General features: G+C 46.4%; 1 protein-coding gene across 7 annotated transcripts in view; it reads right to left on the bottom strand.

The window, feature by feature from the left end:
* Nucleotides 1-1,537: 1,537 nt before the first annotated feature.
* Nucleotides 1,538-27,448, bottom strand: part of LOC108934708 (transcription factor SOX-6-like) — a 158,269-nt gene continuing 132,358 nt past the window's right edge. For all 7 annotated transcript variants that reach the window (XM_018752755.2, XM_018752760.2, XM_018752756.2 and 4 more), the window contains 7 exons: nt 22,337-22,486; nt 20,770-20,950; nt 19,865-20,049; nt 9,912-10,017; nt 4,585-4,758; nt 3,348-3,564; nt 1,538-2,037 (listed from right to left, as the gene is read on the bottom strand). In XM_018752755.2, coding sequence (XP_018608271.2) covers nt 1,731-2,037; nt 3,348-3,564; nt 4,585-4,758; nt 9,912-10,017; nt 19,865-20,049; nt 20,770-20,950; nt 22,337-22,486 — 1,320 coding nt within the window. In that variant the 3' untranslated portion in view covers nt 1,538-1,730. The remainder of the gene's footprint in view (nt 2,038-3,347; nt 3,565-4,584; nt 4,759-9,911; nt 10,018-19,864; nt 20,050-20,769; nt 20,951-22,336; nt 22,487-27,448) is intronic.

The following is a 27,448-nucleotide window of genomic DNA, read 5'->3' as shown; positions in this document are numbered from 1 at the left end:
TTCCTCTGCGAGAGCCTTTTGATGGAGAGCGCAAAGAGTGACGAGGTGGATTCCCCTCCGGCCATCCGCTTGGGGGCCAGATGGCGCCCCCCGATGCCTGGGGTTCCCCAGGGCAGAAGTGGCTGCACTCCTGGACCCTGAAAGAGCCACGAAGCCCCATTGACCTGCTGCAGGAGGCACTGCAATCCGAGCCAGATACACAGCCTTGACTGCTGGCCCTTGATGCGCTGGACCGTAGAAGTGACCTTGTGACCTTGAGACATCATCTAGGACCGCCTGCCCAGTGTGGCTGGGATGCAGCGCAGAGCATCTTGCTTATTAGCCTACTAATGCTATTTTTAACAATATCTAAATTTTTTTTCTGTAACCCATTTCAATCTTCCAGCAATTAATGCACAGTACTTTAAAAATTTTAAATAAATAGCTGTGTGGCCTGCACTGGAGAATTACGATTATTTCCTCCAGGGAGAAGCAGCACTTCTCCTGTGATTGCTGATAGCGCTGTGATTCACATGGCCTGACTTCTCCAGCACTACCCAGTCTGGCTGATCTTTCCTTCCACACCCAGCGGTCACACATCCCATCTTCTGCACTCGCTCGGAGAGCTCAGGTCAAAGACTTCCTTGTGTCACTTAGGATTTCCGACGTCTATATGCCAAAAAGCTGCCATCCGACTGAAACACCTTTGTGCCCTGATTAGAGTCACAGAGAGAAGGAACGTATCAGATAGACACCATGGAAGGACAGAAAGGCCAAACATGATTATTAAGGGCAGCACCCCAGAGGGAGGTGGGGGTGGGGTGGTCCGGGTCGGGCTGCTGAACACCGCTTCAGAGTCTCTATGGAAAAGCCGCACTCATGGCACGTGAGCTACTACACGCAGGCAACAGCATCCAGAACTTCCTGAGTACATCACTACGGTAGCTCAACAGAAAACAGGGTAAAAGAAAGGTCTGTCCAAGTGCCCATTCTTAAAGAGGCCAAAAGATTGTCTAAGACTGCTGTAGTGTCTAGATTAAGACTTAGAAACTTTAAGATACAAGTGATGGATGGTTATGAAAAGTTTGGCACGTCTGCGGTTAAAACTGTACAATAAGTAAAACAGCGTTCATCACAATGATATGATTGTAATTATAATAATGACTGTCAGGGAGTCGGATTCTTTCCCTCTGTGCTCATTCAAACACTTGTGGACCAGTTCTACGTTTATCTTCTTAACTAAATGTCAAAGTTATGTTTTCTTTCTCCTGTTTACGATTAAAAAGGAAAAAACACATTCACAAGCTGTTGGCTGGCACAGCATACCTGAGTGAGACAGATAACCCCAATCACAAACAGTAACGTAAGCTATTAAAAGCATTCAAAAGAAAATATAATATATAATAATTTGAAAAAGTAAGACTGTGAGATATGGATTCATATTAAATGTTAAATTTCAAGTTCTGACATCTTATAGGCAGGAACCTAATTGTGTATAATGTCCTTTAAAAAAAAAAAAAAAAACACAATCCATGAAAAAAATCTTATCAAACTGCTTCACACGTTAAGAAACATTTAAGACAAATATTTGTTGAATTGGTGGGAGCCACACAGGCATGCAAGCTCCTGAAGAATACGTCCAGAAAAGATCTCTGTCGTCCTCCGAGTGTCTCCCTCTGTCCTCTCCAGCATGGCGTGGACCACCTGTTGGATTGGCATAGGGCGTCGGGGTGGAACGGGGGGTTGGCTTCTCAGTTGGCGCTGACCACCTCCTGTGTCTCATTTTCACTGCTGTAGTCCGATTTGGGCTCCTCCTCGAAGTCCTCGTACAAGTCCATGTCGTCATTGCCGTTGACGGTGTCCCCAGAGGCCAGCGTGTCGCTAGGCTCCACTTTCATGCCGTAGGTACTCTGGATGACCGGGACGGTGGGTTCGGGGCTGGCCGACGCGCTCGAGCAGTCCGACGTCATCTGCGGGGAGGGCGTGGTGCCGGCCATGCCCATGGGGTTGGGGTACACCAGGCCTCCACTGGAGCTGATGGGGATCTGGGGTCCCTGCCTGTGGACCACAGGACACAGGGCGGCAAAGTGCGTCAGCATCGCCACACAACGCGATGGAGGCCACTTGATTAGTTTCTGCCTTTTACCCCTTCCTCTTTATCCGTATAGAGTTTGCATGGACTTTGTATGAGTGCATCAAAACATCATCCTGCACATCATGACTGAGCCTCTCCTTACAGATACTTTTATATGCTGCAATAATGTTTGCGCCCAATTTCTCAGCTTCCAGAGAGCTATTGTCAAGGATTTCATAAATTACAACAGTCTGAGGCCATAAAACTGGAATTATATCTGAGTGGGGAATTGCTTTTAATACTCCCGAAATGTTCCTTATTAAACCATCACAACTGTTTTTTATCAGCGTCCCTAGCTGCGCTTGGAAGAGTAACAAGGACCGGTGATTAATGGTGATTTGTTATTGTCGAACGGGCCCTTCATTAGAAGCATGTGCTAAAGCTGTACATCATATGAGACATGACTTAACGAGCTGCAATATTAATGTCATCGAGTCCATTACAAGATCCGAGGCTGGGCTGCAGGGTACGATGTTGGCTGACATTCCCGCCCGTGCCAGACGGCTTTACCTTGCTCTCGCGCGAGCATTCCATTTTAAACCTTTATTATAGCAGATACAATTCAACATTTCTATCTAAAGTGATTGAAAGTTTTAAATTGCACATTTATTATTAATTTTTTTTATTTAGCTGACACTTTTTCGCAAAAGCTGCTTAGCCTCATAAACTAAACTACTTACAATAATTTATCCATTTAGACAGCTCGGTTTCATTTCAAAGTAAAGTACCTTGTTTAAAGGTAGTACAGACGGAACAGGATTAATACTTTTCCTTAGAGTGGAAGGTGATGCTCTGATCAATTGGTCCAGTGTATTCATTTTACAGGTAATACAGCTGAACATTTGGTCTAAAGCTACAGTGGTTAAACACCCTGTTCAAGCATCCAGGGACTTGAATGTGCAATCCCTTGATAGTAAGTACCTTAACTGCCAGGTCACCTACTGGCTGTACACTACCTGTCGCACTAGAAAAGCCATCCTTTTCACCTGATCTTAAAATGACATAGACTACGATAAAATGACATGAGGGCTAAATATAAGGCTGTGACTGGAATGCCGCACTTTCCATTTGATTATGCCTCTAAAGAGAGAGGAAATACCGAGAATTAATTATGGGAAAATGCCACAAGGACGCGTGCCGAGCTCACGCGGTGGCATACTGTTGTCAGTCGTGCCAGCACTCCTGCGACGGATCTGACCACGGCAAGCCTTGCTGTTCTTCACTGTGCACATACCCCACAGTGAAGAACTGCCTCATCTCCTGCCTCCGCGAGCGCATCATCTGTTTGTACTCGCCGATGCGCAGCTTCTTGCCGTCGATGATGCAGGTACGCTTGGGGCGGGGCTTGTACTTGTAGTTGGGGTACTTCTCCAAGTGGATCTTGCTGAGCCGCGCCTGCTCCTCATAGTAGGGTTGCTTCTCCTGGTTGCTCATGGCCTTCCAACGGGAGCCTGCAAGCATAAGCACAGGTGCAACGTGAGACTGATTCAACATAAGCTATGTTCTATTTGCTAGAAAACATTTTTATTTGGTTCTGCGTTTGCATGCTAACAGTTAATATGAATAATCAGTGTTTGCTGTATTTCCTTAATCAATTATTTATATTCCTTTGAAACAAAAAATGCAAATGCTGGTAGAAGCATCAAAATTATATCAAACATAAACATTTTGTAATATCAAAAACAACTGCTTTACAGTATTAAATGATTGAAAAATGCAGAAAATGTTGAAAAAATGTTAAAGGCAAACGGAAAAAAAAAAATTACAGCCTTTTCAGTATTTTCGCCATAGAAGCTGGTACCCAAAGATAATGTAAATTATGAATGTTAATGTTATGTGTTTTATATTTGTTTCTGAAATTAACACAAACCTTAAGCTACTCACAGATATAACAAAATTTTGAGAAGTTAAATTATTTTCTGGTACAGTTTAGGAAATCCAGTGTATACTTAATATTACAATGTTAAACGGGGTGCTTCTATTAATGCCAAGGATGTAACACGAAGATGATGTGTAGGAACTCCTAAACAATAATGCCTGATTGAGGCGTTTGTTTTCATGCTGTGGTCAAATTCCGTATGTATGCATTTCAGAATGCATAGGAACTAATACAGGGCAGAAAAAAGCTACAGTTATTACATAAACATTGGAATTAGGAGAGATATCATTTAAACTAATTAGTGAAGGGTGTGTCTGCTTGAAGCAATGTATTTTTTAGCTGATGTGATTAACATTCATTACAATAATTTGTCGCATTCACTTGGTTTTTTTACTGACAAAAAAGTATTTTATGTAAATGCACTCAATCACTCACTCATTATTGATAACTTCTAAGCTTAAGGCAGGATCATGGCTTGCAGAACTCATCCCAGAAACATGGGGTACTAGGTATACCCGTGCATGCAGCTGAATTGGAGCTGCAAGGCTCTGGTTTGTTGATGGCGGAGACCATAGAAGAAGATCAGGCTTACCAAGGATTTTGCTGATGTTGGAGTTGTGCATGTCTGGGAAGGCTTGGAGGATCTTCCGTCGCTCGTCCTTTGCCCAGACCATGAAGGCATTCATTGGCCGCTTGATGTGGGGTTCGTTACTGTTCCTTCCTCGCGTTTCCCTGAAGACACGCGCCTCGACTGTGCTGGTGCCCCCTTTTGGACAACAACAATGACACCATTGTTTACCTGCACAGCCACTGCTCAGTGTGTTAGGCAGTTGCTGAATTTCCCTTGGCATTACCTTAAAATTCCTCACACAGTTCAAATAATAATTTGTCTGATGTTCCTTTTCAACGGGCTGGTTTTAAGACTGAGTGAGTGTAGAACAAGGTTGCGTTAAGAGAACCTCATCAAGCCACCCACAGTAAGTGCAAACAAACCAAAAGAAGACCTTGACTCAACTTTAATATTTGTTCAAGGTGTATGCAGCCATTCATACAAATTCTCTACCTTACAACATCTCAGTAGCACTCATAATATTGCCAGCCTAAATTGCAAATGTAGTGTAAAGGCCATTCATATAAGAGTTAAAATGGAGGGAAAAAGGATTTGGACAAATTCCTAATACAACATTCTCCCTTTTAAGGTGAAGCTGAACACAGAGGGCCTGATGGAAAGCAGTCGAAGTGCACTCCAGTCCAGACCTCCATTTCAATTAGGTCATTCACAATCAGACTGTTTGACTTTCGCGCGGAGCTTTAATACGAAGGGGAAAAAGCAATTCGTGTTTGCTTGGACACTGGTTTCATTTCTTCACGAAGGAAATGAATTAAATCATAAGGCATTGAAATATATAAATAAGTTAGAACATCCCTTTGTTCTCTTCGAGACTTGAGTGCAAGGCCTGCTGAACCAAGTCTCTCCCAAATGTGACCACCTAGGATGCCCACGGCCACCCCAGTCAGCAAGCGTGCTGACAACAGCATTCAGATACAGGTCACTTTGATACCACTTTGTTACAACCTTGTTGCCCAAACATAGGTGATACACCTGTGTACACAAACATTGCTCGTGTCTTTTGAGGATGAAAGACAACCTTCAGCTTCTCAAAAACAAACCAAAAAGAGATCTGATTCCAAGGAAAGAGGCAACATATTGGGCTTGTGAGCCGCCAGCATCCAGGAATAATACACTGCCGCATCACGACTGGCCCCCACAGTACATTAATTTCATTTAGCACGCCTAGACCGTACAAGAGGAATTGCTTTCACTTTGCACAGCTCCGATAACTGTGTTTGCTGTGCAATGAAATGTAGTGTGGCGTAAGTCTGACGGCATCCATCAATGCAAGCCAATCCGCTGACTGGCGGGCCAGAAGAAGGCATCCATTATTGGGGGACAGAAGGGGGGGGGGGGGGGGGGGGGCTTACAGGACAGACGCTGTCTACTCTCCAGGACGGCTCACTGTGATTTATAACATCCCAGCCCCACTCCAACCCCCACGTACCCCCTGGTTTATCGTTGAAACTGATTCAGCCATTTATATATACACTGGCATCCAAACACAGAAGCTCAGGTGAGTTTGTCAACCACAGATAGTTTCAGAGGCGCAGCTTTTCGTGGAAGTGGAAGTACGTCAAACTCGCACTGTCCCTACAGTATACACACGGCCTATTTTTTGTTATTTTTTTAAACTTGAGGAATTATTTCTGTCCTCTAGTGTGCTGGAGAAATACATGAAAGAAAAAGAAAAGGCAAATACTATACAGGGGCAATATCTAGTCCAGGAGCAGAGTGTAGACGATCATCAAAGCAGACCCCAAGCTAAATGCAGGATTTCCACCTCGGTGGAGGTGACACAAGGCGGAGTGCATATGGCGCGAGCAGCCTTTTCCTTCTTTTGCCCCATTTCAGAATGCGGGTGGTCCTGGTCCTCCACATCTCAAACCCCTAGCCCTGAAAACAGAAGCAGCCTCGGGAACCACAGTCCTCCTTAATTAAGGCGGACCGACGAGTGGGAAACCCACGTGCCGTGTTGCCATTAGGCAACGACCTCAGCAGTCTCGAGTCTTTCGTTGAGAACGGTGGAAAAAGTGAACGTGATGTCTGCATTAACTGATGCTCGCTTGACTGGCAGCCATGGGAAGCACCAAGTCAGGTGTGTAATTGTGTAAAGAAATACAGCTGTTCTGGGTGCGACCCGGGCAGGGCCGTGTGTGGGGTAGAGGAAGCGGGCGGTTAATAGAAAACATTGTGATTAATGAGGCCTGGCATGCAACGTGACGAAGAGGCATGTGAATTTCTTTCTAATCTGTCTCTCCTTGGGAACCTGGTAGGGGACCCAGGGAGGTGGGGGAGGTACCCGGGACACCCTATCAGAACAGCACACTGGCTGCTCTGTGTTCCTGAGGAAACCGCTCCAGCGATGCGCTTCGACCGAACAGGCAGCAGCTCCACCCAGGGCTTCAGCTTCCCGTGTTGAATAAAATAAAACACGTCCTAAAAGAGCATCACTCTGCCACAGGAGCCCTGCTTGAATCACAGTGCTCTGGGCTCCAACTAACATCACCACACATATTTATTCTATCACAGCATTTACAGATGTCTAGCAATTCTGGACCCACTTTAATTCGCTGATTGGCATTTATTCCTGTCCTCAGTATTTTCAGTTGCTCTCTGCATGTAATGCATAAACACAGGATGAACCAGCGCTTGTACATACGAGCAACTGAAATCCAGGTATGTAAAATTCCTTGTTAGGAATCTTTGGATTCCTGCGTGAATTAAAATTTGAATTTCTGCCAGCTCGTGAAATGAAGAAGTGGGGGTAACATTAAAAATAAATGAACACATTAAAACCCTATGAAATATCCCGTAACACATTTGTTTATTTTAATATTCGTGCTATTTAGTCACTACCACTGCAGTGAAAAGAAAAGACCATTTAATGTAATGTTGTTCTAATAATATTATAATAACATAATAATTCAAAAATTGCTTTAATAGGTAATATCTGTCTGCAGCGTAAAACATTCATTTAGCAGAAGATTTTCCATGAAATGAACTCGTACGGCCTAATGGCAAAGAAGACATTACTTGACTCTAATAATGGCAAGATTTTGTAACAAAGGGACAGGAAAGGCATTTCAGTTTTACAGATGCACTGATGAGGATCTGAGCAGTACCTTTGCTCTTTTTTAAGTGACGCTACGAGAAGCAACGCTGCTGGGTCAGTTTCCTGTCCAGAACTGCTGAGGTGGCCCCTTTGTTACAGCCCGGGTGGCTCACGCCCTCGACACGGCCATATGTGAGCGAACAAAGGACTCACACTGAAACCCTTTGTGGGATCTGCTAATGTTTTTCATCTGAGCTCAAAAAGACCTAATGACTTTGTGGTGAGCTGATGCATGTGGCTCGTGGCTTTACAAAATGAAGGAAATTCTATCTAGCTGCATGCCCGGCTTCTATTTTCCGAGGCCCTCCGGTTGGAGCGCTGGCAGCTTGTTAAGTCGATTGCTGCATGCACTGCAAATATTAATCCAAGCAACCGAAGCCATACCGAGGACGGGAGGTTGCGTTCCCTTCGGCTCGCACGGCGCACCGCTTCTTTTCCCGCCGCCGCAGCACCCTAGGGCAGTCGAGCCACATCCCAAACTGCAGATCCTTCGCAAGGCCCCCTTTGTTCATTCCTCTCGTGATGAAATGCAGCTAAATGTCTGCGGCCGCTCTACATTTTAACGGGGTGTTTTACAGAAATTTCCATTCCGTGACTCTTTTAATTTTTTTACACCATTGGCCTTGCGATTACGGTAGCACTTTGTAACCATAACTACTTTAAAACCTGGAGAAAATCTTGTGTGCAATCATGGAATTAATCATGGTGTTATCTTAAAAGACTAAAGCATCTATAAAATAACTGCATGTATTTATAACAGCATTTCTCTTTGGGCAGTTCTGATTGTTGGTTACTGACTTTTACTGGCCTATAAAATCGTTACGATTCTTTTGCTCGGATGGTCTGCGTTACTTCGGTTATGTATTGTTCTTTACGAGAAAGGGTTGTCCTGGATGTAACTTTTTTTTAGTTTTTTCCTGGGACGTCCAGAAACGACCGAGGTCGCTCACGTTCTGAGTTTCAGTAGATAGAGTACTACCGTTTTTATCCACAGCTGATCAAGTGCAGTGTCTTTTTATGTTAGGTAACACGATCTGTTCGGTGGCAGTCTTTTTAACACTTTGACAGCAAAATGATTTTGTGCAGGTATCGTCACGTCAAGTCATGTCAGTGTTGCTGTAATCAAGCTTTGATTGTACGAGTGGTATCACTGAAACTGACATATTTGCATGAAGCAAAAAAGAATTGACTGTTAATCAGTCATGCACCCAGCCACAGCCCCCTGTGGCCTCCCATCACCCTTTCCTTTTGCCCTCTTGCTTGGGATCGAGCCCACCATCAGCCAGCTGGGGTTGAGGCCCGAGGTCTTTCTCGTGAAACATGTAATTCGCAGGAACCAGGGAGCAGCGAGTGGTCCTGGCAGGTTCGAGCGCGGAGCCGGGGATCGTCCGCGCCGACACGCAGAGAGAGGGAGGAGCCAAGCGGCACATATCCAGACAGGTCACGGCTCCCGGTGAAACAAGCCATTTGCTGGCCTCCTCGCAAAGATCTCATTTCAAGCCTGTGACAATGAATCGGCTCGAATTCCGAAAAGCCGTAAACATGCAAGACCTAGAAAGACAGGTGTGTTTCAATCTATAATCAGATAACAGAAAAATGTTTTGATTGTGTTCCTGGCTGCGTTACTTTTTTTCACATAAATTTCACCGAACCAAAACAACCCGGGGAACAATGAGCGCTTGTTTTCCTTAAACAAATCGTGCCGACGCAGCAGTATCACGGCTATTCAAAGTGCGTGGGACCCGTTTCTCACTTGCTCTGGCTCTGGAGATCCATGGAAACTGCTAAAAATATTTACTTTGGTCAAAGGCTTGGTGTGTGCATGGGGCCTTTTCCACTGTTCACATGCCAGATCCACAAAGAGGGATGACGCTTTGTCGTGAGAGTGCTACCAGCAGAACACACCTCCAACAAACAGCATCGCTCCCAGGGCTGCCTCGCTTGCACCTCCCCCGTAAACACAGAGCGTCTCTCAGCATCGCTTAAGGACCATGGGTGTAGCAGCAGGACCGTCCTCTGCTATTCCCTACCCTCACTGTCCCATGGTGGACACAACCCTAAAAGGCTTCACCCGGATTTTGACTTGTGCTCTGTGTTAGTGTAACTATCAAGTAAATATCAGATATTTTCATTTGCATTCTGCTTAATTCCATTCTTCTTCACACACACACAGAGCGGAAGGCGGACTCACCGTCGAGGTCTTCAGGCCTGGTGAGGTCGATGACCCTGTGACTCAGCTTCCCATCTTCGCCCAGCTTCCCCAAGTGGGAGCCCAAGCCCTCGAAGTGTGCTCTCTCCTGCGGGGAAAAAAGGCATTGACATGTTACTACACACTCTACTGTAAAATCACTTTTAATAGCTATTTATTCTCATTGCTCGAATTTGAAAGTTTTGGGAGGGACATGGGATGTGGGACACAGCACATTAGGCCCGTGGGCAGCAGGTGGTGTGGCGGTTAGCTGCTGTCTTTGAACTTGAAGGACCCAAGTTTGAATCCCACGTCCTGGTCTAGTACCCTTGATCAATGTGCTTACCCTGAATTGATCTAGTAAAAATCACCCAGCTGTATAAAAGGTAAGATACTTCAGAAAAAAAGCATCAGATAAATAAATGCAAATGTACTCCGTTCTATAATGAGCATCCCTTGACCTGGGGAAACCATAAAGAAGATGTATCTTGGACAGTGAGGTAGAAGTAGTCTGTACAAGTGTTGGAGCTGAACAGCAGTTCCGCGCGAGTGCCCCCTCCGCACCAGCCATGATTATTTATTCAGGGCTCACGCTTTGGGGAGCGTGCACGCTTACGCTTTCAGCCGCACCTCTGTACGCTCAGGTTAAACTGGGCACCGTGTTGCACTTGACTTACAATGAAGCCCTGTCATTTGGTGCTCAGCCACAATATTACATGTCATGTTCGTGTGCATTTGCAGAATGAAATAACAGGTTTTGGGCAGGGGGGGTTAATAGGTGTGGTGCATTACACTTAATGTATTAATGTATCGTGGAGGGTGCGGGCACTGATAGCGGTGGGCTCCATTGTTAAATGACCTACTTGTGCAGCGACCGCACTTAGTGTTCCTATCGGTCCTCTTCTTCACAGGCTCTGGGGATGGACACTTTAACCCCCACGTGACACACATGAACCCTCCCTCTCAAGTTCAGCAGAAACGCACTAAAAGCTGCTGTTTTACCTCAACTCGGGCAGCGGTGGCTCTAACTCGACCCTGGGGCTGCGACACAAGCGCTGACAAAAGGATGAGCTGCTTTTCTTCATCTGCTGTCCGGGTGTGAACAGGGGGGGTGGGCTCTATTTGCGGTACATTCAAAGCACTAATACTTAACTAAATCATAATCTGGATTTTTATTATACGCATGCTTCACGAACAGACAAGATTTCAAAAGCTTTTAATGAAAAACCTCCGTTTTCAGAATTATTTGACACCCTAACCTCATGAGATGAGACACTTTTAATTTCATTTTCAGATCTTCCACTGAGCTCAGATGCCATTTATTTTATTCAGATGATGCATATTTCTTAAAACGAGTGTGAAAAAGAAAGTAATAAATAATTCTTTGAAGAACAATATTTATTTATGTTCATTTGAGCAATTTTGGCTACAGTTCGCCACCAGTCACTCAAGGCCTGCCATTAAGGAGGCGTATGTGAATCCTCTCGCTTATTTAAGTGTTTTCCAATGGTGACATATGAGACGCCCCCCACTGCGCTCTCGCTGTCTGAAGATGGACTGCCCTGTGCAACAGGGTGTATCGCCCCACGTGAGGAGCTTCCAGCGGCTGCATCCATCATCCCGCCATCATTCCGCCAGGTCGTGGCTGCTAATGAATGACATGCGTGGCCCGATGACAATCAGATGGATGTGTGATGAGGCGGACAGGCCTCGTGATCAAAGTCCCTCCAGCCATACACCTCCATGGTCCTTGGACTCTGCGCTGTTAAAGCCACCTAAGTGGGATATTGGTATTAGAGCTCGGCCCTTCACTCTGACAAACGCAGCTGATAATCAGACCCTGTTATAAAATCACGAGGCTCACACATCATGTGTGACACAGGTGAGAGGGAATGACAAAGAACAAAATCAACACATCGCTTGGTTTCATTGTCACCTGGTTGCATGTCCTTTCTACATTTTACAGTTACATTTATACATTTTGCAGATGCTCTTCTCCAAAGTGACTTGCATTGATTTAGCTATTTTCACAGCTGGGTAATTTTTATTGGAGCAATTGAGGGTAAGCAAATTCCTCAAGGATGCTACAGAAGGATGTGGGATTGGAACCTGCAACTTCAGGACAGACTTAGCGATATTAACCACTACAACACATTTCTAAATCGCAATTTGCAGATTTTCCTTTCAATTTGTTGCAGCCGCCATACTGCTTGAGAACCTCAGATGGTTTATCTCTTCACAGCTCTATGTCAAAAATACAGTGTTGCCGTCTATATATTTAAATTGTGGCGAGTTTGGAAAAAGCTCAGTGAATCAGCATTCCTTTTCAAATCCCTTCATGAAGCCGTGTCATAAATTAATGATACTTTTACTATTTCATGGTGGCATTAAAGTTTTACTGCTCACGCACACCAGGGCGGCAGTAAAGGACAGGCTGCCCGGCGGCCCACGAGGCTGCGAGTGCTCCTCGCCTATTTTCGGTGAGTACACAACCATAAACAATATTTATAATGTGCACTGCGAGGTCTAAGGACGGGGGCTGTCATCTACGGCCACGGTGGGGGGTGAAGCATAGAGAGGATGTGGATGGGGTGGGGTGGGGTGGGATGGACCAGCAAAAATACGTACGATGTAACATTACTCTCCTTCCCCTCCAAAACTGTACCGGCAACCTCCTATGGGCTGCTGCCCGAATCCCCACCCCCACCTCCCATTTAAACTGAGTGGGCCAAGTGTGAAATTACAGCGACCTGCTCCAAATGCAATAATATCACCCGATGTCCACTCCTCCTGCTTGGACCTGCGCTCTTCACCAGGGAACGGCTGCGCAGTGAAGTTGTGCCATACAGGCTCATGGCGACGCCTGGGAACTTATTCCCTTTGAACCCAGAGCCAGGAGGAGCCAAAGTTAGTGGCTCGCCATGGGCCAGGGCACAGGAGAAACTTGATGTGCTGGTGGTCCTGCACACACACCTTCCTGTAACTTAGATACCACACACTCCATGTGGACAGCTGTGTGTACATATGGACACCTAACTGTACTCCCAGTTGGAGAAAATTCAAGAAAACCTAAACAGAATGTGAAAAAATGCTTGCCCTTTATATATGCTTCTACCTATTATCAATAACCGATTGTCCAGTGCAGGCCTGTGGGGGTCCAGAGCCCATTTGAGAAGCACGGGGTGCGAGGCAGGGTACCACAGGGATATCACAGTCACCCACTCCTTGTGTGAGTCACACACTCACTCATTCAAGAAGCGCATTCACGCTTCTGGACAACACAGTGTCACCAATTCACTCGAAATACGTGTCTGAACAGCGGGAGGAAACCCACACGACACGAGAAGAACATGCAAATTCCGCACAGACTGACTCAGATTTGGAGCGGTGAGGCACCAGCGCTACACACTGAGCCACGGTGCTGCTCCTGTGCTCTTTCTAAGTAGGAGAAAGGGTACAGGAATTTCTAGAAAAAAAGTGAAATTATGACGCTTTCTTGTGTAAAGGTTTGGGAATATGGTGAACTGAGCAACGTATTGTGTGTCGTTCCCCTTACGCTGGAAGTCCCTAACCGCACAGCTTCCCAGAACCAGAAGCGATAGTGCATGTGACAGGCGGGTTCCTGTGCTGCTTTGCGTGCGGCAGGCCGAATGCAGGGACAATCTTAGCGGCCTCCATGCCGCGTGACGCAGACGGAAACCAAAACGGCGACCGACGGCAGCTCGGAGCGGACGCATGCGGTGCGAGCGTTGGCCCCCGGGGCCTCGGAGGGGCCGGCTGTGGGCCACAGGGAGTTTTCTCCCCAACAAATATAGACAAAGGGTGAACCTCAGCGCAAAGCGAGACCTCCATCTCGGCCCGCCCCGTCTTCGGTGCCGGTGCAAACGTACTCCGTTTTATTTATAGTCCTGTAGCTCATCAGTAGCTGGCAGTTACAAAGCGCTCGGCTTTAAGCGCACGAAGTCGTGCGGTTCGCCCAGCGCCCCTTTCATGCGGTCCCCTGCCCTGTACTCAAAAACAGGCTCTCCAGAGCGGAGGCAACAGGGACACGAATCCACGATTAGATCTCAGAACTGTGGTGGGACATGAGGTCAGGCTGAACATGTCAGCGGCCTGAGAATCACTGCTTTTGAGTTCCTACAGCCGTAGGGGCTCGACTCTATTTGAAACATCGCTTGAAGGAAAACAGAAAGATTGACTGATGGATTCATTCGTTATTAGTAATGGTTTAAGGTCGTGGTGCTCCAGAGTCAGGGTACCAAGTGGATGAGATGCCAGTCCACTGCAGTGCATGCAGGACGCACATGCATTAAAATGTGACTCTGTAAGTTAAAAATCTTGGAAGAACCGATGCTGCATACCAGCGAGACCCAGCGGGGCCCGACTCAAACTCCGACTCCCGCAATTAAAAACATCTCAACCTCTTACTTCAACGACAGAGTTAGACCAAGCAAAAATATGAGAACTAGCAATTCTGGGCTGGCTGCCAGCCCAGTAGACATGTTTTCATTATCATTTTATTTTACTCTAAAAGCACATAATAGCTGATAATAATAGCATAACAGCATAATAGCAGTTCACTGTACTCACCAGGATAAAACAGGTCAAAATATTCATTTACGTCCCCCTTGCACGTGTGGAAGAAGCAACTATTCGACCCAAAAAACAAAACTTGGTTCTTGGTTCTAATATTTTAAAACAGCACATTTATGCTGAACTGTTAGTTGTGGGGGTGGTTTTTGAAGCCATGACAGAGTTTTTCACGGACTAGTTTAATTCAAAGCCAGTGACCACGAGCTTCAGGTTTTTACTGGCCCCAGTTATAAATGACCCCCAAGTGTTGATGGTGCCCCCCAGGAACGGCAGTAAAACATGACTCCGGTGTCGTCCGCTTGGAGTTCTTCTCCAACAGCAGCAAAGGAAATACAGTAAATTCTCGATTTAATGGAATCCAATTTAATGGACTTCAGATTTAACAGGCAAAATTCTATTGTTCATATGTCAGTACTTCCCAGTTATTTTCTTGCTGACATGTTGGTACTTCGGTGGCTACTTCCCAGTAATAATGTGGTTATACATGTTAGACATACATACATACATATATATGTATATATGATATTTTGGTATGCATGTCCTTGCCAGGAATGTAACACCTATCTAGCGCATAGATTTCTCCATTGCAAGTCAAATTTATATTGTGCTGTTTCAAATATTTTTTTTCTTAAATCAATACACTGCGGACACAAAAGAAAAAGTACGAAGAATTGTCAAACGAGTTAAAACTGATTGAAGAATTAGAATCAGGAAAATCCGTCGCATTCGTCTGTGAGGAACATTGTGTGGAGGAGCACACTGTGTAACGTTTGCAACGCCAAAAATCAGTAATAAAAAATAATTAATGCATAATGCAGATGCTCCAAATAAACCAGGAATGGAGCATCAAGTGATTCTTTACCTGACAAGACTAATGTAGAATAATATTCAGTGTGATGGACATTTTATTTAATGGACATATGGCAGTAGTGGACACTCCCCCCCCCCCCCCCCCGTTAGTTCGGGGAATCGAGGATATGCAGTAATGGAAAACCACCTGCTTCTTAAGAAGTAGGTAGTGCCAAAGTTAGCACCGTCACATCAGTGGCAAAAAATGTGGGTTCACATCCCTTCCCATGCTACAGTATTCTTGATAAAAGGACCTTGTGGGGGGCTGTGTAAACAGGCAAATCATTGTAATTAACACTATACAACCGTAGCATTTTAATTGACTGGTCCGGTACTTTCTATGCATCAGCAGGAACAGTGCAGATTATTGCTTTTAGTGCCGGATGAGATTTCCCAGGGGTCTTTGTGAGGGGCTGGCATGAGGTGGGTGGCCCTGTGAGACTCCTCGGTCAGGAGTTCCAGGATGTCCAGGGCTATGGCCGAACGTGGTGTTTGCACACGGACGCAGGAACCGGGAACTTCCACCCATTAGCGAGATCAGCTAGAAGGGATGAGGAAGGTGGCTACAGTTCAGGAAGCTAAATCACTGGCCTTTTGCACTCTGGTTAGAGTGTGATACAGAGTATGTCAGAGTAGAAGTACAGTTAACCCTTGCAAGGCTTGTGGAATACAGTTATGTGCTTCATAACGTTAGCATCAAAAGCTGAAACACAGTTAAGTCTGAATTTACAATAAAAGTTATTCAAATAATCAATAATCAATTGATACAAGTTATTTTTAATTCATTTCGCCAGTGCTTTTCTCTAAAATGACGTACAGCATTCAGTTTGTATGTTAAGTTACTTCCACTGATTTCTCCATTTATTTTTACTGCATCAATTCAGAGTGCCTTGCTCGAGGGTGTCAAAGGTGGGATTTGAACCCAGGTCTTTTGATTGCAGGGGGGGCTTTAAACACTACACCGCCTGCTGTTCATATTCAAGTCAGGAGTAAAACCATGGGGAAGACTATTTTAAGGAAGCTTCTAATTTACCGCAGTGGAAATTGAACTAAAATAAAGTGAGTTCAAATGAGGGAGGGAAGGAGGGAGGGAGGGACTGAGTGTGGATGACACCTGGCAACATGTGAGGGTGGGGGCTGGGACTGGGGGGCACAGGTTGTCCCACTGTCAGGCACCGCTGCCATACTGAACAGAAATATGAATCGATCCATCTGCACATGACGCTTAGGCCCAGTCTCGGCCCGCTCGTTCCCTCGGTATAAATCAATATTTGATACCGGCCCCCCTCACCAGTCCGAGCAGATGATGTTAACCTCTCCTTAATCCCATTTGCACTTCCTTTCCAGAAGGTACAGCATTCAGAGTGATAAGATTCCAGACAGTGACCCGGGACAGAGCTGTTTGAGGACGCGCTGTTCTTGTGTCCGGCGAGGCCCCCGCCCCTAAAATATTAACATTGAAAAACTGACCAAAAAGTGAAACCTTCTATGTGGATCATTAAAACCCCCTGGACTGTTTGCGTGTATTAGGGACAGGGGCACTTCCAGAATCCAGGCTGAAATACTTCACTTTTTGTCCCCCCAGAGCCATCTTGCACTTGACCATCATCTTTGAAAGGACATTGGCTGCGGTGACATTCAGAGCCCGAGCCGCAGCACTCGGACATCTCATTGTCAGCGTATCTGCAGGACCGCAAGCTCACGGTGGTAAAAAGAGACTTTTGTCCATTATTTTGAGACAAGCACATGCACTCGACAGTGAAATTCTCAGATGAGACTGACCGTGTGACCAGTGAGTAATTTGACTGAAATTGCCATATGCTCCAAATCCATTAGGTGTTTGTGTTTTTACATGATGACATTTACATTTGTTCATTTAGCAGAAGCTTTTCTCCAACATGATGTGAAACTCAGAAAAAAAAGGGCATTTCACCAACAGATGGAGAGACACAGATGAGGAAGACGTGATTCACAAAGTACAGTCAATTAGTGCAATTCATGTTTTTGCAAGCATACAATAGATAGATAGCTGTGCATAGAACTAACAGGAACCAAGTGTTTTTTTCTTTGTTTTTTTTTTTTAACAGATTATGAGCAAATCCGAGATCAGGAGAGGTATTTAGCCTATCAAAGGCGTAATTTAATATAATAGAAATTTTCTGTCTAAACAAGCAGCAATGAGAAGGCACGCTTTAAAGAAATTTAATCAATCCAGGATAATACTATTTGTTGGTTTTCTCCAAAGAAACTTGCATTGTTTGTACACTAAGCCACATACAGTGATTTACTCATTTATAGAGCAGAGTAATTTTTTGCTGTATCTATTCAGGGTCAACAGTTTGATCAAGGGAACAGTGAGAGGAGCAGAGATTTAAACCAACATCCTTTGATTGCAAGGTGAAGGCCATAACCACCCACGACCTACTGCCCATCTATTAAACCTATTAAGCGTTTAAAAGATAATTTCAAACACTTCTGAAAAGGAACATAGTTTTTTCAAGTTAAAAAGTATGATGAAAACGGTTCTCTAAACTGATGGCAGGTCTACTGATTGCTTCCTGTCCTTCAATGCCATCTGTGCCTTAATCTCCCATTGAGCTGTTCTCTTCTCAGATTTTTTTTTTTTGTTGTTACATCAAAGTCCATCACAGTAAACTGTCACAGTAAACCGCACCATTTGTGCCTTTAGCGGTGAGCGATGGAAAACCGTGCGACGCTGGATCTTTCCCCGGCTCCAGAACAAAACGAAATTCCCCGAGTTGAGCGTTTAAACATCAACTGAGGGAATCTGACAGACTGAACATGTTGACTCAAACTCAACAAAAGGAGGGAGGAGAAGCCCAAATCTCACCGCGGTAAAGAAGGAAGCCAAACAAGCAGGTGCGTGCGACATGCTGAAATCACTCCTGTCACGGCATTTTTTGATCTGTGCTTTCCCATTGTGTCTTAGGGCTGACCCTGGACTCCGGATCCTCCAAGGACCACGGATCATACTAATTCCAGGGGCTCCTGCGTCTGCAGCAAGGGATTGTGGGTAACGAGACCCTGTCCAACCCTAACACTCCGCTTACACACCCTCAGGTGCCTCCTATTTGTACCATATGCTGCTGCCAAATCCATCCAACTGGACAGCTCATTAGCGATTCACCGATTCGGAAATTGTCCATTAGAAAAATTAATTGACGCCATTATGGCCTAGCTGTGAGTGCAAGGCTCTTTAAATATGTGACCTGACTTAAGTTGAAAGGTAAGATAATATAAAATTTCACAAGGCTGCATTTAAGCGACGCTCCTTTCGAGTTTGACGACGCATTCCCTGGGAATTTCTCGGGACACGAGACTCCTGCAGACTTCTGGGTCCAATTCAACAAATCACTCCCTGGATTTCCGGGACGAGGAGTTTTCCTACAGGAGTCCGGCCTCGGTCCAAATTGATGATAGCTTAGTTTGTTGGCATTAAATAGACACCAAAAAGGGCCTTAGTAATGAGAAGGAGCTGCTTATCCACAGCCCATCGACATGACACACTTCAGACACCTATTAATGTGCCGCCGGGCAAACAGAAGTGCATTTCTCCAGAACTTTCTACCCCTAATTGTAAATTAAAAAGCAATCCAAAATAGATGCTGATGGATTTTTTTATATATACATTGACCTACTTTGAGACAGCCAGTTAAAAGTATCAGGTGGTGAAATATTAATGAACCTTCGCTCCCAGTTCCTGCTCGCTCCTCACAGCCAACTGGCAGTGTGGCATCAATCATTTGGAAGATGGTGAATTTTTTTTTTTTTCATTCCTTGATTGACTGATTGATTGAAGATATTTTTAAAGGGGGCCCCTGTGAGCAGATGTGTCTCGGGTACAAAGCGGGTCCGTCCCATGCTGGCTCCTGAGGTGGTGCGGGGCGGCTCTAATTGGGCACGGACATCACAGTCCGCTCCTCTGGAGCGGGCAGGGGACCACTACCCTTGCCCCGCTTCCACTCGGTGATGGCACTAGAGCGCCAGCTTGCTCCGTCCACTCAGCAAACGCCAATCAAGGGCCTCTCAAAGGCGCCGGCGATCGAAAAATATTTTTCAGAAGCGCGGTGTCGTTGTGAACCGCCGGAGTCTGCGAGGGATGTTTTTAATTAGGCCCCGCTCACAATTAACATGACACAATGTCGAGAACAAGCAGCAGCGTGAGCAGGGGCTGCGAGCGGAGCGCGTTCGTCGCCGCTGCACGAGACGAGGGTGCGTGAGTATAGAAAGAGGGTGAGAGTGAGCGGAGTGCACGTGTCTCCGGTGAGAAAACGATGTGTACGCACGCGTGTGTCCGGGTGCGCGTTTATGTGTGGCACCGTGACAACAAGGCTTTTTCAAATGACACGTAACATCCATGAGTTCTCCATGAGAATGTGTGGCTGAACACAGTACAAGCGGGGGTTTAAAGCAGCGCCACGCTGTTGTGCCAGGCGAAGCTGTACACCGGCGGATGGGCTGAGCGCGGGCCCCTTTGCAGGAGCGCTGCTCACCTTGTCGCCCCTGCCGTTGTTGAGGCTCATGCCGAGACCCCCCAGCTTGCCGTCCACGCTGTGCGCAGAGTGCTGCAGCTGCTCCCGCTGGATCTGCTCTCGGATCTTGCGGGCCTCCTGGATGGCTTTCATCACAGCATCCTGGTCCCCAAAGAGCGCCGTCGAGTTCAGGCTGGATAAGATGTCTGTGGCAGGGCAGGGACGCACGCGAACATCTATGGTTTACAGTTGCATGCAGGTAGCTGACCCACAGACCGACATTTTCCTTTTCTTCCTAACATATTTTGATTATATAATTTTGCAAAATGCTTATTTTTTGAAAAACAGCTATAATCTTGCTGTTGTCCTTATCTAAGAAAATATGAAGTTAAACACACACAATAACAAAAGATAAATTATGAAATAAATATACGGACTACTAAAAATAAAACAGAAAGATTTGTTCTATTACTTGTATGCATCATCTTCAAATACATGCCTTTGTCGAACACTCATAGTTTATTTAAAGATATCGCAAACATTTCTTTGGGAAAAACTGTAAAATTTTTAAAATAAAACGAAATAGTGGTTTTAGTAGCTGCAAGCAGTTTTGTGAAATGAGAAATATGAAATGAAAACGGGCCCGGCAAGTTCCAGAAAAAAAAAGTCACCATCAGACTGCTGTAGATTAATTAGAGAAAACACGTTAAAATATCGTACGGATTTTGAGCTGTAATACTTGATACAGAGTTTCTCACTGGTAGATCTGTAGCGCATGAATTACTGCATAAGTATGTGAATTCAGGTGATTTTTTTTTTGTAATATGTAGAGCACATAGAGCATATGTGTGAAAATATGTATATGTGTGTTCTGTTCTTTGTGTCTGTGAGTCTGGAAAGGTGCACTGTGCCTGCGAGACTCTTACCAAGAGAAGAACCCCTGGCCAGACTGCCTCCAATGGGGCTCGGGATGGCGCTCTTCGAGGACAGGCTGCTGGGGCTGCCTTTGCTGCCGGGGAACAGGCTGTGTGGGGGGGACGTGGGTGACTTGACCGACTCTGCTGTCTTGGGCCGTGAGGAGAGATTGAGAGGCTGCGTTCCCTCATCCTGGGGGCACGTGAAAAAAAAGGGGTCATCACAACACCTTGACCCACATCAATCTACGGCTATGTGTTTCAAAACATAGTCAAGGTGTTGCCGTTTCGGTGTACGTTACTTATTTAGGGTACCAAGCTGTGGTTGGTTTGACCACATTACGCCACTGAATATCTGATTTTCGATGTTACTGCATTCAGGCAATGGAACCTGAATCGTTGGAAAGATTTTACACTGCATACAAAATTCTTTATTAGATGGAGACTGATACTGTGCTGAAACTGAAAGCAAAATTGCAATGTAGCACTTGGCATCAAACAAAGGCAACAATCTGAAAAACATTTTGAGGCATAACAACCTGTTGGGCCTGAGGAACGTTCTTCGAGCCCTTTAGCAGAAGGCTGTGCGAGGTGTGCGTTTCCTTTGTGAAACATTTCTAATTTTGACTTGATATGAAGAGTGGTGTTCCCCTGGGCACTGCAGTCGGCACCAGTAAGAATGATGTGCCATTGTTTATCAGTAGTTCAGAGCACAACATCACTAACATCACTCCATCCTCAGTAACTCCAGCCATCATGGACTGATTTAACGACCAGCTTGGGAAAGGGGGCGTGGAAGATTTACCCGTACCTGTTCGGGGGCGTGTGGAACACCATATATTGCCACAGTAATATTATCTACAGATTTCTAGCTAAAGGTTGAGAGGCTTTTGTTAAAACACTCCTTTAGACCATCTTAGATATTTCCCTGGGACATCTCAGTTGCGTTAAATGCAAAGCTGTAAATGCAAAGCCAGTTCTAATACCTTGATACATCACTTCCAGGAATGTGATGAGATACACCCAGCTTACCGGATCGGTGTTCATTCAACTATCCAAAAGATCTTTAAGGTAGACTTTTATTTGTCTCCTTCTATAAACTTCTTACTATGCCTCTAAAACCGCCACCCAAATTTTGTTTTTGGCAATGACACCTATATGGATTATGCATACATTAGTAAGAACGTTTATCTTGCTCACACAATCCATATTGTGTGAATTCAGGTCTGACTTCCTTCTACTAGAAATGTAAATGTTTGACCTGTATCAATCATAATGAAATTTGGAAAACTTGGCCACCTCTTTGGAACTTCATAGTATTACCGGACTACCGTGCTTAACAATTTTTCCTACTCTTGAACTGTATTGAACCTGTACCTGCGTGGATTTTCTCTGGGTACTGATTGTCTCTACACTGTTGTGACCCAGTTCTGTTCAGTTCATTTAAAAATACAGAGAAACTTGAGTATTATGGTCTCCTGATTTACTGTACCCACACAGTAGGAGGCTTTACAAAGTATCTCACCGGGAAACAAAGGGGGTCTGTCTTCCCAAGGCCGGGCCAGTGTGGTGGGCGTACCTTAACCTGACTGACAGGACTGGAGGATCTCTTCTCGCTCTTAAGGCCAGTGGGCGAGATGGGCCCGGATGAGTTGGGTGGCTGTGGGAGAGAGGGCATCTTGGCACCGGGGGAGACCTGCATGCTGGCCAGCTGGGCGGCATAAAGTTGCTGTGAGGAGAGAGAGACGGACGCAAAGTTAAAGTGCAGAGCCAGCTCGGTTTTTTCCTCCCTCTCCTCCACATCTCTCTCCGTTTCCATCCTGGCAGGACACTTCCATCACTGCTTTCCACTGCATGGTACAGCTAGAAGCCAGTGGAAGACGGCAGCCCCCAAAACCACAGAGCTGTGGCTTCCGTACAAGACGCTTGGAACCCGCGCTTTCCCGTCATCGAGGACTTGAGTCTGACTGATTACAAGACTCGCGTTAGATCTGATTTCTCCCTAGTCTGACTTCAGCACTTCCTGCGGTCTTGCAATGGTAATGAGTAATGACACAGTCACCTGACCCGGCCCTCTGGGTAATACCACACAGTGAGGAAATCAAAGATCCTTGGACGGCGCTCACAGACGTTATTAAACACAAACACAGGAACCCCATTCAGAACAAAGAGCAAAAGACGTTATAACATTTATTTTCCTTGGAATTAATTCTGTAACTCAACTAAGCTTTTGTGATGTAAAATACACAGAAATATGCTATTTTAGCTGCTGGGAAAGCAAAAAATATCCATGATTTATCCAAACAGTTCCAGAGTATGATGATTGATATTTATACTGTTAAGCTTCACTGTACTGAAGCAGATGATGCTGATTCCGTTTTTTTACTATAAAAGGAGCTGGGATTTCTTTTTTTTTTTTTTTAACAAAGATTCTTGATTTTATTAGTATATTGCTTAATGCAGTTATCTCTTGTAGGGTCAAGGGTATGAAAGCATTGTTAGCAGACAAAGAGCAGCATGGATTAAATCCAAATAAGAACAATCTGACATTTTTCCTAACTTGCACGGTAATCAGATTCCGCCGCGGGCCAAACACAGGAAAATGCAAGGTAAACAAGTGAAACGTGGTTGTCTGCTGCTGGGCGTCCCTTCGGAGAAGACAACGCTGCAAGCTTTTCATTAAAGAAATTGACAAAACGAGACCCGAACAGGCCTGAGCTACTGAACCGTCCAAAAGGCTTTGTGCTTTTTCTGCTAATTTGACTAAATCTAAATGAGTGCACTGTTATTTATCCCCTGCCCCCCGACACCCCAACCATCGGCATCAATAATGGTTTTAATAGCACAGCACAATGTCGACTGAGGTGGAATATTTTCAAGGTGCATTATAAATAACGTGGGTCAAGTACAATGGCACGCTGCCCTTTATTTTCCCCTCCGGAGACAGAAACTCTCTTAGGTGGGCCCTGCTTCTTGAGGCCTTAGGCGGTTATTGATCGGTAACCCGGAAAACGGTTGAGGTTTCTGTCTCGTTCAGCTCGTAAGAGTGGCCCGTGACAGCGCAGAGAGGTAAAGACGATTTTCCACAGCTTTCTTTGCTCCGAACATTTAGTCTAGGTTATTCTTTTAAATGGGATTTATGAACCCATTTGTTATGTATTAAGTCTGCGCTTGGCCTGACCATCTTTTCAGCTGCCTGCACTTAAGCCATAAAATAGATTACAGCAATTCACAACGGCGGCTTTATCACAAGAGAAAAATTAAGATCGCCGCACCTCAGACCCCGGAGAGGGTGGGCAGTCGAGGTGTTTTGCAAAGAGCCGGATCTCGTGATGCAGAAACACGTTTCTGCCTCTCGGAAACTCTATCTCTTTGGCGTTAGCGGTGCACAAAAGGGCCATTCTTGCAGGGGTCCTGGGGCAAAGTGTCGCCCATCAGCAGTGGAAACAAGGGCCTGATTAGGTTCCCACAGCGATAGCGGTGGGCCACTCGGCTCATACAGACGCCCGTTTGTTTTGGGATAGCCGAGGCAGAAAAAAAAAACCAAAAAAGACAATTGCTATTTATCTGCTCCCAGCTTCTAGAAGTTCAGATGACATTAACAGCGTGTGGAAACTCTGTGGTGTGTAAAAGCTTCTCCTCTGTGGATCCTAGCCGCGTGGCGGGGGGCCTCTGGTTGGAGTGTGGGCCACATGGTTCTTCAAAATCACTGTGGATCCACAAAAAACCCAACCTTGCACAAGGGGAACTTTATTGTTCCGGAAAAAATGTGAATAATTGAGCTCCGCGCAAAATTAGAGGCCGCGAGTCTGCCTTTGTGACGACTGGTTAATAGGTCACAGCTTTATGGGGCACATGGTGGAACAGGCCTCATTATGAGGAGCCACAAGGAAGGAAGGTGGCGAGGCGCACGGCTTCCTCAGGAGCACCGAGCAGAGGCTGAACAAAGACGCTGCAGTCATTAAAAAGTTTCGTCATACAGCGGCAGTCGAAAGTTTGAGTATGCCATATGCGAAGAACCGGACAGCAGAGCGAAAGCGACGCAACACGCGGGCGTCCTGCATCTCTGGGAAGTGCTGTTGAAGAGCTGAGAAGACATGGTGTCTCATTTCCTCATCAGATAGATACAGTATGTTGCTAGAATGTTCTGTGCTGCAGAGGTCAAGCTGAGTGCTGGAGGAGGTGGCTGGAAGGCTAGGAGAAGAGCTCCTGCCCACTGAATAACACCGTGGCTCTTCGGTCGACATCTGCCCATCTCCCAGTGGTCGCTCCCTATGGACCTCCAGCCAGCTTACGCCTCCCCTCCTTGCCTCCCCCATCCTTCCACCCCACCACAGGGCTGCAGCAGTAGCAGAAGGTTCCGGAGGTAATGAGGGTAGCTCTGAAAGTCAATGGCTAGGCAGGGACGAGGGGGTCTGCAGCGCTGGCTCCGTGCCCCCAACACTCAGATGGCGCGGAGATCTCTGGTCGCTTTTCACCGGCACAACCGTGTTTGTGCCATTGTTTTGCGAGCAAGCGCACCGAGGCGATGCCGTGCAGCACTTCATCAAGGCCAGACCCAGGCATTAAAATACGCACTAAAAACAAAATGAAAACTGGAAACCGTTACCCAGCGCTTTCAAGTGGTAAAGCATCCAGTGTGTTCCTGTGTGTGAGTGTGAGTGTGTGTGTGTGTACGTGTGTGTGTGTGTTTTTTCCAGATGATCTCATAAATGTCAGTGTCGGCCTTTATTTAAAACTGCAGGTTATTATTTCACTAAACACGTTTCTGAAATAAATCATCCGAGCTGGGGGGAAAGTTTCCTTTCTTTTTAACTTGGTTGACTTGACTCAACTAGAGTGCGGTACACTCTCCCCCCCTGCCCACCCCCTACCCCACATCTCCCTGGGGTCTCCAGGGGATGTTGCTATTTCTGCCATGTCACAGAAACATGAACGAAAGATGGTCAGAGAATAAAGGAGCAGAGGTTCTAAGAGTGCTGCCGAATGCAGCTCGAGCCATGTACGTGCGCTCACACATAAAGCGTGCGGTCGTAACGGAGGCTTCTCCTGGGAAAAAGCTCTGCTACGTTTCTTATTTCTTCCTTATATGGCCTCTTGAGGCCTCAGAAAGAGATTTTGATCTGTGCCAGTACTCCAGGTAATACCTTTGTCTACTTGAGCATTAAATGACTCGTCAAAATTCAGCTCAGCTGGACAGAATTGGGGGAGAGACCAGGGGAAACAAGGGGGATTTGCAGTCACGTGCCTCATCTCCGACCACACCCCTTCCACACGCACACTTCCAACGTCTACTGACCTGGAGTGTAACAGCAGCATCGGGGCTGTGCTCGACCCGTTTGCCCGTCAGCCTCCACAAATTAAATATGAGAAAAAAAAAAAAAACATATTTCATCCATTAAATCATTGATATCACCAAAATATAATTTCAAATATAATCTCTGTGTTTGATAATGCTGAAGGTGCCACCTTTTTCGGTGAACCCCCATGAAGACATGACCAGGTCAGTTCGAGAGAAATGGAGTGTCGAAATCTTATGTGACTAAGGGTTAAAAGGAACCCCCTGGGGGGCGACAGAGGTTAAACTCGAGAGATCACAGCTCAGCCAGAAGCAGTACCACACCGAGACGGTGCGCTCGCTCGAGTGACGGCGCCGCTCGGACGTCGCGCAAAAGCCGTTGCTCTCCGTGCAGAACAAACGGTTGCATAACGCCAAAACGGGAGTGGTTCGGAAACAAACAATCGAGACAACGTTCAGATGCTCGCAGAGCAGCTGCCCCAAGGACCGATAGGGAGAACAAAAGGACTCGGGGCCCCCTGGCCGTCTCGCCCCTCCGCATCCGGTGTTTTCCTCAAAGCGGCACTCTGCTATCGTGCGGCCCGACAGGCGTTTAGCCGCGGCCAGGAGGGGACGGGAGACGAGCGAGAACTCCGCGCGCGTTGAAAGGAAACCGCCTCCGGGAGCCCCGGCCCTTCATCGCATCGCCGCTGAGGCGGCGCCTCCCTTTGGGCAGGCGGTCGGAAAACAGGAAAAAAAAAAACTTCCCATTCTCAGGGGAAAGAAGTGAGTTCCTCCTCCTTGTTTGTGGAGAGGGGTGGAGAGCAGCTCAGCAACAGATGTTGTACAACTCGGTGGCAGGTTTGAGAAGTGTCTGGGCTGCTCTGATGCTCCCAGCCATCGGGATGCATTGCGCTCCAGGACCGTGACTGAAACAGAGGCCTGCGTGTGGGCCCTGGAATCCTCCTCTCTGGGCCCGCGTGAGCTCGTTCTGCTCTTTCCGTGCAAACGCACTATGGTCCGCACGAAGGAGGAACTCAGCTTCGGTTGGCGATCATCTTCGGTTCGACTGCGTTCCCGTTACGCCACTGGGCTCGGCGCTCGCGGCACCGCAGGGCCAACCCCCTCTTCCTTTCTCCCTAAGGCGGGCCCCATCGGCCCAGATGTCAAGAGCCACAGCATCGCGCGGAGCAGCCACCCCTCCGCCCCCCAGTATGGCGCAACATCTCTTTCATCTGCCGGCGCCTGCTTCCACCAATCTCCCTGCCTTCCCAAGATCCCGCTCCTGGAACCTGGGATCAGGAGGACCCCAGAAGCTGCCGGCCTTGACAGCATGCGCTCCGAGTGGGAGGCCTACCTGAGCCTCTCTCCATCTGTCCCCCCCAGTCAGTCGCCGAACAGGCCATCCATCCA

The sequence above is a fragment of the Scleropages formosus genome, chromosome 11, assembly GCF_900964775.1.
Source record: "Scleropages formosus chromosome 11, fSclFor1.1, whole genome shotgun sequence".
NCBI classification, from domain to species: Eukaryota; Metazoa; Chordata; class Actinopteri; order Osteoglossiformes; family Osteoglossidae; genus Scleropages; species Scleropages formosus.
The sequence above is the reverse complement of the archived record's forward strand: the minus strand, read 5'-3'. Positions and strand labels throughout refer to the sequence as shown.